The following is a 15,721-nucleotide window of genomic DNA, read 5'->3' as shown; positions in this document are numbered from 1 at the left end:
TCGTCTTGTCGCTAAAGGCTATACTCAGGTATTTGGATTGGATTATGGAGACACCTTTTCTCCTGTTGCCAAGATGTCTTCTGTGCGTCTTTTTCTGTCTATTGCTGCCATTCGCCATTGGCCTCTTCATCATTCGACATCAAGAATGCATTCTTACATGGTGACTGCTGAGGAAGTACATGGAGCAACCTCCGTGTTTTGTTGCTCGGAGTCTTCGGTCTATGTCGCTTGGAAATCTTTATATGGTCTCAGCGATACCCCGGGCGTGGTTCAGATGATTTAGTCCGTAATTCAGCGGTTTGGACTCGAGCGAGGCGATCATTCTGCTTTTATCGCCACTCGTCTCTGGTTCGTCATGTAGTGGTTTATGTTGATGATATTGTCATCACAGGTAATGATCATCTTGGGATTTCACAAGTAAAACAACATCTTTTCAAACATTTCCAGACAAAGGATCTTGGCAAACTCAAATATTTTCTAGGGATAAAAGTGGCACGGTCTAAAGATGGGATCATTATATCCCAAAGGAATTATGCAATGGATATTCTGGAAGAAACAGGAATGTTAAACTCAAAGACAGTCGACAATCCCATGGATCATAATGTCAAGCTCCTACCAAATCAGGGGGAGCTTCTTTCAGATCCTGAACGGTATAGGCGATTGGTAGGGAAACTAAGCTACCTTACTGTCACTCGTCCGGATATCTCATTTGCAGTAAGTGTAGTAAGTCAGTTTATTAGCTCTCCATGCAAAGAACATTGGGATGCAGTAACTCGCATTGTTCGATATATCAGAGGTGCACCAGGAAAGGGTCTTTTATATGAAGACAAAGGACATACTCAAGTCGTAGGGTATTCTGATACAGATTGGGCAGGATCTCCCTCTGATAGAAGGTCCACTTCTGGACTTTGTATATTTGTCGAAGGTAACATTATTTCTTGGAAAAGCAAAAAACAAAATGTTGTGGCAAATCCAGTGCAGAGGCAGAATATCGAGCTATGGCTATTGCTAGTCGAGAACTTATATGGTTAAAACAGTTGATTCAGGAACTAAGGTTTGGAGAGGTTACACAAATGACACTCATATGTGACAACCAAGCCGCTATGCATATTGCCTCAAATCCAATCTTCCATGAGAGAACAAAGCATATTGAAGTTGACTGTCACTTTGTCAGAGAGAAAGTCATATCTGGAGAAATATCTACTAGCTTTGTCAACTCAAATGATCAGCTAGCAGATATATTCACTAAATCACTTGGAGGTCCTCGGATTGACTACATATGTAACAAGCTTGGCGTATATGATCTATATTCTCAAGCTTGAGGGGGAGTGTTAGAATAAGTATAGGGGTAGTTTGGTCTTTTGGTTCATTTCTTCTTTTCTATATAAAGGCCTAACTCGTGGTTCCTAAATACACGAGATTTTAGGTTTTACTTTGTACAGCCATTAACCAATTAGTGAAGCCTATTGGCTATCATGATATTGGTAGATCATGTGGGTGGTGTGAGAATAGAGAGGATGATGCATTACTAACGGTATGATCAGAAGCATTGGGATGAAGCATTGACGGGAGCCTTGACACAAAATGCCTCAAGTACTCCTTTGGTAGAACAACAATCGTTGAACTAGACTGAACTCACTAAGTAGAAGTAGAATCTAACATTTTCCTTCCCCCCCTTTTTTTGTAAAATTTAGCACTATGCAATTGTAGGTTGAAATCTATTCTTAGTGAACCAAGAATGCTCTTGGAATTGAACCCCCAAAAATTGCCAACCTAAGCTGGAACTTGAATAAAAGAACTTAGTCTAAAACTAGGTTTTGCTGTTTCGAGGAAATAGTTTATGCCAAAGATTAGGGCACGTGAAGTGCTTAAAATGGCAAACATCTTCTGGTCAAGAAGAGACCAATTATCAATCAAACGCACTTGACACTTTCCTCTTATCATGACACCGACTACGTGATTAGTCCTTTGAAGCCAATTGTGGATGGCACAAAGGTAGAAGAGCACAAGACTGATCGAGGCAAAGGTTGTCAATGTGCAATACATGTCATGTAGATGCAAAGGATGAAATGGTGCCTCTATCGCATAGAGGAGATGTCGTGTCCAATAGAGCTCTAGGACAATTTAAGAAGAGTTGGATTGTGATGATGAATAATGTTGCAAAAATGAGAAATGCACAGAATGACACACATAAGACCTTGTTGCTGCAACAAGAAACTGGTAGCTTTAGCACCATGTTGAGTGGAAAATTATTCCTCATTGCAAACCCTAAGCTGTCTCTATCCTTATAATTGTGTTATGATGAATAGGCAATATTATGTCTTTTACCCCCTTACATATTTACTCATTGGTCATTTCCCCATAAAAGGTTCCATCTTTCGTTTTTGGCACTAGGGTTCAAGAAAATTTATCTATCATGGCTAATAGACCAAGGTTTGGCATATACCCTTATCACTGCCTCTACTATGATGTCTTTTGAGTTCTTAGACATCTTGCCTCACCAATAATCAAATTTACATGTTGTTGCCTACTAAGATGTTAGGTTCCAATTGCATTTTTTTTAATAGTAAACTTCATAGAAGAAATTTTCTCTATGTTAAAGGAATAGCAAGCAACATCAAATGTGGCAACCAAGGGTTAAACTTTAAAGTCGTGTCAAAGTTTTGGTTTCGGTATCGTATTATGCCATGTCGAACGGTTTTGGTACTTTTTAAAATTTTAAATATAAGTGTATATTAATTAAAAATTAATTTTATTAATATTTGATTGATATATATGCTCACTATTGAGCTTATATTGAATGTGTTGAGGTGTTAAGTTCATATTTGATATTTTCTCATAAGATGTCAAATGCCTACTAAATTTTTGCAACAACTATAGAAAGTTCTAAATTAAAAAATATTTTTAATTATTAAAATATATAATTATTTATTAAAAATATTTGGAAGATATAAAAGTAATTCTTAAAATAATTAATTTTAAAAAATAAGTAATTCTTAAAATTCGAAACTAAATCTAAAATTATAAACTTATTTGAAAGACTCAGGGATAACTATAAAATTATTTTTTGAATGTATAAATTTTTAATTTTTAAAATTTATTTGAAATGTTTAAGAGATATTTTAGAAAAATTTTAGATTATTTTAAATTCACATTCAATTTTCAACATATATTAAATTTTAAATTCACATTCAATTTATTAAGTGAAGTTAGCTATATGGATCCTTATATGTCATTGGGCTCTATCCCTTACTATATCATCATTTATATATAAAAAAGGCAATTTGGTGCATGAAGCTCCCGCTAGTGCAGAGTCCCGAGGAAGGGTCAACCACATTGGGTCATTGTACACCGCCTTACCTTATTGGTAGTATATCATCTATATTTGAATAAATTTTATCTTGTTTTATTTTTACTAACAAGTCTTTTTATTTTCCTCTTCCTCGCTTGATGTGCATATTTATCATAGTTTTATATCACCTAACTATAACATTTATTGGTTATCTAAGTACATATTTCGTACCATCTTAAATGTGATTCCAGGAGTTTTCCTTTAGCCTCAACTTCTCTTTAATGTTTTTATTTCTTATCTATCCATCCTCATATGTCTGCACATCTACCTTAATATTCTCATCTTTACAACTCTCATCTTCTACTTTATATGCGTGAGTCATAATCTAACATTCAACTCCATATAACATAGTATGACATAGTAGGTCTAAGTGCCGTTTTATAGAAATTCCCTTTAAGTTTTAGAGATACTTTACAATCACAAAGAACATTCGATGCTCTCCTCCATTTCAACCATTATGCTTGTATTCTATGTAAGACATGTCTCTCAATCCTTTCATTTTTTTGCAAATATGATACTAAATACTTAAAACTTTCAGACAACTCATCATCTCTTATTTTAATAATTGTCTCATTATATCTAATATTACTAAGCTTAAATTTTATAATCCTTACCCTACTAAGCTTAAAACTATTCACTTCAACAATTTCCGCTAAGATTCTAGTTTAACATTTGCTTCTTCACGTGTTTCATCTACCAAAACAATATCATCTACAAACAATGCACACCTGGGTACCGTGTCTTTGCTGTGTTTAGTGAGTTCATCCATAATTAATATAAATAGTAGAGACTTAGAGCTCATCCTTTATGTAACCCTATCTTTTTTTTGTTATTACATCTTTATACATATCCTTAATTAATTTTTCAAGCATGAATCCAAATTAATTTTCGATCACTGTAGTCTCTTAGTCTTTTTTGTTATTACTGTTTTTCAAAATTTTATGTTATGACTTAGTAGTTTAATACTCTATAGTTTGCACAATTTTGTTCGTCTCCTTTGTTCTTATATAAGGGAATGAGAGTACTCTCCACTGATTTGATATATTTTTTTTAATATCAGGTTAAATAACTTTGTAAGTCATTTAATACCTTATTTTTCTAGACACTTCTATACCTCTATCGGAATATCATCTTGTCCAATTATTTTTTTATTTTGCATTCCATTTAAAGTTTGTTTTACTTTTAGAGTTTAAATTCTATAATAAAAATTTAAAATTTATACTACTTTGACCTACTTAAATTACCTAAATTAAGTTAGTAATCTAATCCTTCATTAAAAAATTGATGAAAATATATATTACATGACTTGTTTATTTCCTCATTATTCAATATTTACCATCTTTGTCCCCTCGAAACGGACAGTTGGCTGCCGCATAGTGGTGTTGCTATCATGAGATCTGGGATTGCTAGTAGCTGGGTGCTTGCTCTCCCCCATGTGTTATTCAATTGCCAAAGGTTAGTAGCCACCCGTGATTTAGCTCTTCCGTGTTGGCCTGAGGACGGGCTGACGGAGGCACTAGGGTGAGCGAATATCCTTTTTGCTACCTATTGCATTCATCTTTAATGCATTTTATTTGGATAAAATCTCTTGTCTTTCTTTCTCTCACTTTGGCTATTCTATAAATGTTCATTTTCCTTTCTTTTGTATCTAGTTGTCGATATAAGCGTTAAAAAATTTCATTCTTAGATTCATTCAATGCTTTGTTGTCATCTTATTTTGCTACTGTATACTTTTTAAAAAAATTTCTCGTTCTTGCAAGCGTATAATACCTTATAGGCTATTCATTTTTGTTCACTTTCTTCTGTACTTTCTCATTCCACCAACAAAATTATTTACTTGATGGTGCACATCCCTTTGACTCACCGAATACAAGAGACTACAATTTTCAATTTTAATGTCATCTTATCTCATGTCATATTTGAGTTATCATGTATTTCTCCTAATAATTGTACTCATACCCTCTTCTTAAATATGTTTTACTTGCTATTTTTTAATTTCATCACTTAATTCTAGGAGTTGTGTATATTTTTTCTATTGATTCTATATTTAAGATGTATGTCCAACACTATTAACTTATGTTGAGTAGTTAAGTTTTCTCCATGGATAACTTTACCGTCTTTACAAAATTTTCTATCATTCTTCCTAACCATAAGAAAGTCAATATATGAATTATTATTCACAGTTTTGAACGTGATCAAGTGTTATTTTCTTTTCTTGAAAAACGTATTTAGCTAGTATAAATTCATATGCTATGACAAAATTCAATATAGTTTTTTCTTTCTTTATTTCGTGTTCCAAACCCGTAATTTTTATGCACCTTATCATATTCCTCATTTTTCACTCCACATGATCATTTAGATTTTTCTATTAAAATCATTTTATTTGGCGGAATGTTTTGTAATACCTCATCTAGGTTGTCTGAAAATCTAGATTTGGTCTCTTCATCTAATCCCACTTAGGTGTATATATGTTAATTACATTAATAATTTCTTTCGTCACTACTATCTTAAGAGCTATGATCGTATCCCCTTTCTAAGTACTGTTATTACTTCATCATTTAGTAAACTATCTACAAGAATATTTACTCTATTTTTTATTTTACTCCTTGTGTACTATAACTTAAAACTCGAGTTCTTTATTATCTTTGCCTTCTCTCCTATCATTTTGTCTATTATACACAAAATATTAATTTTTCTCCTATTTGTCATATCTACTATCTTTATTGCTTTACTAGTGAGTGTTCCTATGCTTCATTTTAAAATCTTAGACCATGAGTTTTCTTATAAAGTTTATTCTTATTTAACCTATGGTGTGAGAACTCTTGCATATTAATACTACACCTAAGTTTTCATGGAGATGTAGCGGTCTTTGTCAAGACATTAGAGTCGGACCTACAACATGTTCCTTCCGAGAAATAATCAAATATTAAAATAATAATTTAATTGATCCATTCATTAAACATTTGCAATTTAATGTTGGTCGGCAACCTAATGCAACTCTCATCCTTTTTTATCTGGATTTGGGACTAGCAACGACAAGTTTAATTAACAACTATATATACTATTATTTATGCTATAACAGTTTATATATGTTATAACAACTATATATAATTAACTTAAGCTATGTATATCAAAATTTTAAGAAGGAAAAAATTTAATAGAGAAAAAGAAATGCTTGTTTAAAAAATAAGAAATTCAGACTCTAAAAAAAATATGGTTGTTGCCGCAAGTGTCACGCCCCCACATAAGACGCCACCAAGGTCGTGACACCCTCTACGCCTCCATGGTGTACGACATCTTCACAATCACGGTGCAATCGGTAGGTGGAACAGCAAATTCATCCGTGCTGACCCGCATTGCACAAAATTTAAATCCATGGTGGTAACTATGGGGATGCCATCTATGCTACAAATCCTTATCATTCTCTCTCCTATGATGTCTTTTGAGTTCGTAGACATCTTGCCTCAACACTCATCAAATTTACATGTTGCCTACTGAGATACTAGGTTCCAATTGTATCCTTTTGTAGTAAATTTCATACAGGAGTTTTTCTCTTTGTCACAGAAATAGAAAATGACGTCAAATGTGGTATCTGTAGTGATTGCATCTATGCTACAAACCATTTCTTATTTTGTGCATTTTGTTTTCTTCTGTTAGAATGGTCTAATACCAAAGCCAAACTAGAATCGTTTAATACCAATGCCAAACTACCAAAATAGTTCCACTCTTGAACAAGCCGTTTTCTTACGGTGTTCAACAGGTAAATGATAAGATGAGAAAAAGGTTCATGGGGGTCTGATCGTTTGATGAATTATGTTGTATTTCATGAGGCAAACTCCAAGGATTTTCCCTGGATAAGTTGCAGTTGCAAATAAGTCTCACTATCATGGGCTGTTAAATCACTGTTTCGGTTATGGATACAAAATCTTTCTTATTAAGTTATTGCTTTGATGTATGGTGTTTATTTTTATCTCCATTTTCCCCAATGGTTCTACTATCTCTTCTATAACCTTCTCACCTGCCAACTTCTAGTGTCTCTTTACTTTCTATAGTTTACTTGCATTTTTCAGCTAAAGAAATAGCTTCTTTTTTTTTGTCTATTACATTTTTGTTAATAATTGTTTCTGATGTTTCCATCATTAAATTTCAAATTCATTTAAGTTTTTTTTTTCTGTATTTTCTTTTAAACTCTTTAAGGTTCTTGGCACAATTGGCCACCCACTTCAGTACACAGAAATGAAGATTGTGGATGCAGAAACTGGTGAGGTTCTTCCAGATGGTTCAAAAGGCGTTGTGAAAGTCAAAGGGCCACAAGTCATGGCAGGTTACTACAAGGTAATTTTTATCTGTATCTGAATTAATCAGTATAACAGTGAATTTTTTTCTTAATTTAAAACATTTCTGGATTTGCATTATATTTTCAAACATCCAATAAATACTGATAGAAACAGAACGTAGTCTTGCGCCTATGTTTTAGATAGCATTAGCCATGTTTAGGATTTTTTATATCATGTTTATAAATATATGCAATTCTTCTTTATGAAAAAAAGGTAAAACAATCTCTATCTTTAAACTATACATGATATTAGAACCATCTATCTAGGGATAAAGTTTTATGAACGAGGTATTCTCCTTGTGCAAGGTCGTTGGCTTCTGTTTCTCAATTGTCTCATCTCCTCTCTGTCTCATGCGCACACATGCTTTCCAAGTCGGAATCAGATACACCATGTGTGCAAATCACTAACATCAGGCACGATCTGTATGGCAGAGGCAGAGCACCAAGGAGTTCCTCTCCAAGTGATCTCTTCCAGTGTCACGCGTGAGCTCTTACCTATCTCTAGATCTGCTTGCTCCCAGTTCAAGGATGGTTCCATCTAGCATCTTATTCCCCAACAGTCGGAGTCCTTTGCTCCATCTCCTCAGCAGAGGATCCTTCTCCCTCAAGCACAAGCTTGCCAAATGACTGCAGTGCCTTCCTCAATTGACAATGGAATTACTCCACTTGGGTGTCAGAACAACAAAGATCTAACTTTCTTTAGTTTGCCAGACATCAAGTTCTATAATGTTTTGCTCTTGTGTTTGTCTTTGGCAGCATTAGGTTCAGCATCAGCCACTGTCAACATCTCTGCCACTCTCGACAATACATGCACGAGATTCCTTCACCATCAATTCTAGTGAAGCTTCTGCTGAAACTTCACCTGCATGTGACTGTGGCCTTCCAAACTGGCAATAAGTCCCTCTCTTATCCCTCATATGATCAACCTTTTCCTTAAAAGCGTAATCAGAGTTGTCATCAACCTATTAGCTTTGCTTTTTTGCTTATCCTCATCATTAGCAGGATCAGATTCACTTTCCGATGAATCCTTGATTCCTTCTATCTTTTTCCTTACTAGAAATAGAAAGCACATGCTTCTTTATGCTGTGTGAATCTTGTGTGTTTCAAAAAGATCTTTATCTGAATTATTGGTTGTTTTGGATGTTCAAGATATGTCATCAAGGGGAGTCTATATCAAGGTTCAAAATCTCGAGTTTTGTGATGAAGTTTTGATATTTGACCGGAATGGTATTGTTTTGTTATTATGTTGATGTTTTAATATATGATGTCGGTAATGAATTGGAGTTGAACAAGGAGAAGAAGCATAGGAAGGATTTTGTGTCAAACATAGTTTTAAAACTTGTATCATGTAAAGCGAAATAATTAAAATATATTATTTCAATAAATTACTGAAATTTAATACCACTTAGCACAAACAATGTCTCCTTTGCTTAATCTCCTTTCTCCTTCAACCTCCAATCTATCACCAACACTATGCATTAGAGCGTTGGCACGATACTGAAATAATATTTTCTGTCGAAGATCGAAAGTATGACACAATTCGAGATTTTGAACCTTGATATTAAGTGGTATTGAGTTTTAGTAATTTACCGGAACCATACATTTTGACCGTTTTGCCTTGCACAGTATGAGATTTCAAACCATGGTCTATGCAATCTCCTTAAATCTCAATCAATCCTTTTTTCCTTCTTTAATGCTCTATTTACTCAAAGGCGTGTATTGAGGAAGGAAAGAAATTAAAGAAGAAGAAAAAACTCTATGAGGAGGGAATAGAAAATAAAAAGAAGAGAAGGGAAGAGAAAAGAATCTCTCGGGAAGGAAGAGGGAACGAAAGTGAAACAGAAGGAAGGAAGTGTTGGATCGAAAGCGCTAGAGGGGGGGGGGGGGGGGGGGGGGGAATAGCGCTCGTGACTTTCACTCGTTTCGAAATCGCAAAACTCAAGTAATAATGCAACGGAAATAAAATAAACAACACACACGAACACAAGTGATTTACATGGTTCGGAGCCTTGAGCGACTCTTACTCCAAGGCCCGCGATCGTTGATCGCTTTCGGTGGGCAACAACTATAATATCGAAAATGAATTACAAGTTAAGTACAAGGAAAACAGTAAACTTATACCAACGACAGAAGGAGAATAATAATATTAAGTCTCCGGGTCGTCGGCGTCAAGTCTCAGCTTCGTCGGATCGTCTCGTTAGCAATTTATCGCAAGAAGATAGCTCGTGAGTTGTTGTTATAAGCTGCTGCTCGAACCCCTCTTTTATACAGTGCTGGAGGCGCCTCCAAGCCTGTTCGAGGCGCCTCCAGGCTGCTGAGTCGCACGCATGGATCAGCACAGAACTGGTGGCACTTATCTGTTTTAAGGCGCCTCCAAGCCTCTTCAAGGCGCCTTCAAGCCTTGGTCCAAGGCGCCTCTAGCTGCTACGTCCGAGGCGCCTCCAGCTCCTCTGGACAGCTGGCTTCGGCTTGCACCCGAGGCGCCTCCAAGCTCCATGGAGGCGCCTCGGACACTGTTCATCCGAGGCTTAACTTTGGTTTTTTGTACCTGCAAGATGTGTTAGCTCCAAAACAATAACCTACCCTGCAAGACAAATATTAGCACACATAAAATATAGTAAAGATAGTAAATGACAGTCTCCGAACTGTCCGGGTCTGACTTCAGATTTCCGACCGGAAACCCTAGATCGACCCGACGCCTACTATTCCTTCTACGGGGAATGCGTCCTCACCTACTTCACTTAGGAGAGTTACCTGATGCCAGTCCGGTCCTCTAGACCGACTGATTTTTCTGCCTAGGGTTACCGCCCCCTAGGGTTTTTCTTCACCTAGGGTTACCACCCCCTAGGACCTAAGGTTACCTCCCTTAGGGTTTTCCTCCACCTAGGGTTATCACCCCCTAGGACCTAAGGCTACCGCCCCTTAGGATTTTCCTTCACCTAGGGTTACCACCCCCTAGGATTTTTCACTTGTCTAACCGTAGTTAGGACTTTCCTGCAATCTCATTTGAGCACATCAGATAACAATTAACCTTAACTTTGAATCCCTTTGTCATTATCAAAACTAAGGTTCGATCGTTGGATGCTTCCCGCACCAACAGGAAGGAGGAAGGAAAAAATTCGACGAAGTCATCGGTGGTCGTGCAGGGAAGCAGCTCGCTACTTGTGACGGGCACAAGGCGGTTGTGCTTGCGGTGTGCAGGGACGCCTGCTGATTGCAATGGGCGTAAGGCGGTCGTGCAGGGTCGCCCGCTGATCGCGGTGAGTGCGAGGCGGCCCTACAGGTCTGCTTGTGGCAGGGGTGAGGTCGTCGTGCAGGGCCGCCTGCTACTGTCGGCGAGCTCGAGGCAGACATGCAGGTCACCCGCTACTCATAATGGGCGCAAGACAGTCGTGCAAGGCTGCTCACTGCTTGTGGCAAGTGCGAGGCGGTCATGCAGGTCGCCGCTGCTCGTGGTGATAGCGATGCGGCCTTGCACTTCCACCCTCAAGGGGTCATGCAGGGGGGGTGGCGGTGCAGTGCTGCCCGAGCGAAGTCGGAGGTTGCACAGTGCAGCCTGCGACTCACGTGGTTGAAGGTAGCGTCGTGAAGAAAGTTGTTCCGTCCGATTTTGGGTGGATAAAAACTTGTTCAAAAATTAATCAACAGACGAATTCATAAATCCATCCCTCTATTATTTTATGATAAGTAAACGACGAAAAGGATAAATAAATAATCCATGCTTTTTCATGAAATAAATAGTGAAAAAAATTTTGTGTAGAAAATTTTTCTCAGTCTTTGAATCCATCCTTCCAAGTAAAAAGGGCACAAACATATTTTATATCCTTCTCTTATGTCCATGTGTGCTGGTGCACCACATTGGTCCTAGGGTCATTTTCGAATGCTTTTCTTCTTTTTCAATCTTTGTGGTTGTTAATCCCCCAGAGACTGACTTAAGTACTGTTGCCTAGGGTTCCATCATATTTTATTTTATTTATTTTTCTGTTGCATATACCATGCCTAAAGCTAGTGGACACCTTTTCTTAGGTATGTTATGTGTTACTAATGCACTAGATGGAGATGCCAAGTTGGCATTTGTCACCAAAGGTTTTATTTTATTTTATCCCATCACATATGCATTGTCTAAAAGTTAGTGGAAATTCAAATAGAGAAAATATTAGATCTAGCTATAGCTATCGCTTACCTATCTACTTGTTTATCTATTTGCCTAACTATCTACCTATCTATTTACCAACCTATCTATCCCTATCTACCTACCTACCCATCTAGCCTACAAGCTGTCTAACTACCTGCACACCTACTCACCCATCTACTGACCTTGGTGTAAGTGACCCCCTAGTTAAGGATAGCGGTTGTCTGAAGAAGAGAGGATAGTAGGATTCTGAGAGTGGTGCACTGACGGATCATAGGTTGTGGAATAGGAATCAGAAATTCTAAACCATTTAAAGGTTGGTTTGTGATTGTGTTTGTATTTTGTTTATGTATTTGTACAAATATAAGGAATTATATATTTATAAGAACGAGAAAAACTTAAAAAAGATATACAATAGCCAAGAAAGAGGCTAAGAAAGTAGTGAATGAAGCAAAGAATGAAATTTTTGAACGATTATATCAAAAATTGAATACAGATATTTATAGAATAGCTAAAGTGAGAGAAAGGAAGACAAGAGATCTTATTCAAATAAAATGTATTAAAGATGAATATAATAGAGTACTAGTAAACGATAGAGAAATAAAAGAGCGGTGGAAGTAGTATTTTCATCAACTTTTTAATCAAGATTTAGGCGACCAACTTAATTTAGGTAATTTAAGTAAGTCAAATGAGTATAGAAATTTAAATTTTTATCGTATAATTCAAACTTCAGAAGTAGAATAAGCTTTAGATAGGATGTACAATAAAAAAGCCATTGGACCAGATGATATTCCGATAGTGGTATGGAAGTGCATAGGGAAACAAGGTATTGAATGACTTATAAAATTATTTAACATGACATTGAAAACGAAAAAATTGCCTAATCAATGGAAGGTAAGTACTATAGTTCCTTTATATAAGAAAAGGTAAACATACAAAATTGCACAAACTATAGGGGTATTAAACTAATGAGTCATACCATGAAATTTTGAGAAAAAGTAATAGAAGAAAGTGTTGGTGCAGTTAGCACTAACGGTCTAACTCAAGTTTTGATGAATGACAAAGTAGATTAAGTTAGGTTCATTGTGATCTAACACTTTGACCAAGTGTGAAGGAGAAGCCCAGACAGGTCAACGGGCAGACCGGATGTCTGGCACGAAGCTCAGCTAGGTCGACGGGCTGACCGGATGTCTGGCACGAAGCTCAGCTAGGTCGACGGGCTGACTGGATAGCTGACACGAAGTCCAGACAGGTCGAAGGGCTGACCGGACGTCTGGCACGAAGTCTAGACGGGTCGAAGGGCTGACGAGACGTCTGACAGGTAAGTTAAGGTAAGTCACTGGAGGGGAGTGACTGTGAGAACGCGTTTCCGGAAAGAGAACTTAGGCGCCGATCCAACTTAGAACCATTTCGGAACTCTAAGTTGAGATCTTGATTAGATTCCGGTCTCGGTGAGACAAAATCTAATTAATACTCTGTTTGTTTATTATAACTGTGCTAACATCTTGTTTTGTAGGGTAATATTATTTGCATTTTGCCTCGGTCTAACTCTTTCTTGCAGGAGAAGGACTTTCTAGAGAAGAGTGGTACGGGCGCTCGGAGTGCAAATATTATCTACTCGTCGCTTCGCTACGTGGAGCTTCATGGTTGGCTAGGCTACATCACACTCCAGGCGCCCGGAAGGGATCCGGGCGCCCGGAGCCTCCTATACAAGGAGGGTGAGCCCTGGAGCAAAGAACAACTCACAACAAGACCTTCCAACGCTTACTCTACCGTGCTATGCTCCTGCGACGCTGAAGCTTCTCCGACAACGCACTCTTTCTTTTATTTTTATTATTGTCGGTACTTTATCTCTTTTAGCATTTCCTGTACTTTCAATTTGTAAAAACTTATTCGAATTGCTAGTGGATTGCCCAACGAAAGCACTCGACGAGTGCGGGCCTTGGAGTAGGAGTCGGCCAAGGCTCTGAACCAAGTAAATTGGTTCTTGTTAGCATTGTTCTATTTTTGTTTTTCCGCTGCGTACTCGCTTGAACGTTTTTCGATCGATATTCAACCCCCCCCTCTATCGACTTTCACGATCCAACAGAAAGATTAAGGAAGGAGACCACGGTGGCCAAAAATCAATTTGGGTTCATGCTTGGAAGGTCGACAATAGAAGCTATACATCTTCGACAACTAATTGAAAAATATCGGAGGCAAAAACAAGATCTACACATGATATTCATTTACTTAGAAAAAGCTTATGATAAAGTCCCAAGAGAAATTATATAGAGAATTTTTTTTAAAAAAAGGTGTTAGCGTAACATATATTGAACTAATTAAGGATATGTACAAGATGTAATGACCAAAATAAAGACTTCAGGCAGAGTAACTAAAGTATTTCCAATAAAGATATGGTTACATCAAGAATCAACTCTAAGTCCTTATCTTTTTACACTAATTATGGACGAACTCATTGAACACATTCAAAACACAGTACCATGGTGCATGTTGTTTGCAGATGATATTATTTTGGTAGATGAAATACGTAAATGAGTAAATGCTAAAAATAAAATCTTGACAGGAAACACTAGAAGGGAAAAGTTTTAGTCTTAGTAGAATAAAAAAGAATATATGGAATTTATGTTTAGCAATATTAGACGTAATGAGATAATAGTCAAAATAGGAGATAACGAGTTGTTCGAAACTGAGAGGTTAAAATATTTAGGATCATTTTTGTAAAACGATGGAGGGATTAAGAGAGATGTCTTACATAGAATATAAGCAAGATGGTTGAAATGGAGGAGAACATAGGGTGTTCTATGTGATCGTGAAGTACCTCTAAAATTTAAAGGAAAGTTCTACAAAATCGTAGTTAGACCTGTTATGTTATATGGAGCTGAATGTTGGGCTATGACTCGAGCACATGAACAGAAGATGAGAATTGCAAAGATGATGATGTTAAGGTGGTTGTGTGGGAATACGAGGATGGACAGAATAAGAAATGATAGCATTAGAGAGAAAGTCGGAGTTTCATCTATTGAGCAAAAACTCCGAGAGATACGTTTAAAATGGTATGGGGATGTACTTAGACGACCGATAAATGCTCCAGTTAGGCAATGTGAAATAATGTTAAATATGCATATCAAACGAGGAAGAAGAAGACCAAAAAAGACTTGATAGCAACAATAAAATAAGATAAAATTTATTTAAGTATGGACGATGATATAGTAGGAGATAGAGCTCAATGGTATAAAATGATCCATATAGCCGACCCCACCTCACCTAGTGGGATAAGGCTTAGTTATTGTTGTATTTGTACATTTCTGTTGTGTATTAATTTGATTGTAGGCAAATGCAAAATTGAGCAAAATGCAACAAGAATCTATTCACCCCTCTCTAGCTGCATCATTTGATCCAACATGTGTTTCCTTTTCCTATTTATCTTTTCCTTAAGGGAGAAGGTCATTCAAAATATTAGTTTTTGAGGTGTCTCTTTATCCTTTCTTTTTCCTCTCTCATTTGTTGCTCTTAGGAAGAAAAGATTATCTTTTCATGTTGTATCAACTATTTTATGAGGTTTGTTGATATGATCTTGACTTGATTCTCGGTTGTGTACTTTGATAGCTATTGTTTCACCTGCATGCAGGGAATGTGTTTACCTTTTATTATTTTCCTATCGAGTCTATGTTTTTTTTATTTCATGTTACAAGCTGGACATGGATAGTATACTCTAGATTGAGAGGAAATGTTTGATGAAAATTTTATATATAACGTAGTCTAAGACATACTTGCACTTGTTCCTATGTTTAGACTTTAGAAAAAATTAGTAGTCTCCATGCTTGGTCTATAAGTGCATATAATTATCTTTTATGATATACAATATCATGTTTTCTCTATCACCAAATAGAGATAAATA

The 15,721-nt window shown here is 36.7% G+C and overlaps 1 protein-coding gene across 1 annotated transcript in view; it reads left to right on the top strand.

The window, feature by feature from the left end:
* LOC122023300 (probable acyl-activating enzyme 16, chloroplastic) overlaps positions 1–15,721 on the top strand; it is a 97,314-nt gene that overhangs the window by 63,834 nt on the left and 17,759 nt on the right. Inside the window, exons 10-11 of the mRNA XM_042581358.1 lie at positions 4,715–4,865; positions 7,550–7,687. Of these exons, the coding sequence (XP_042437292.1) occupies positions 4,715–4,865; positions 7,550–7,687 (289 nt within the window). The remainder of the gene's footprint in view (positions 1–4,714; positions 4,866–7,549; positions 7,688–15,721) is intronic.

The sequence above is a fragment of the Zingiber officinale genome, chromosome 9B, assembly GCF_018446385.1.
Source record: "Zingiber officinale cultivar Zhangliang chromosome 9B, Zo_v1.1, whole genome shotgun sequence".
In the NCBI taxonomy this organism is placed as follows: Eukaryota; Viridiplantae; Streptophyta; class Magnoliopsida; order Zingiberales; family Zingiberaceae; genus Zingiber; species Zingiber officinale.
This window is presented reverse-complemented; position numbering and strand designations above follow the sequence as displayed.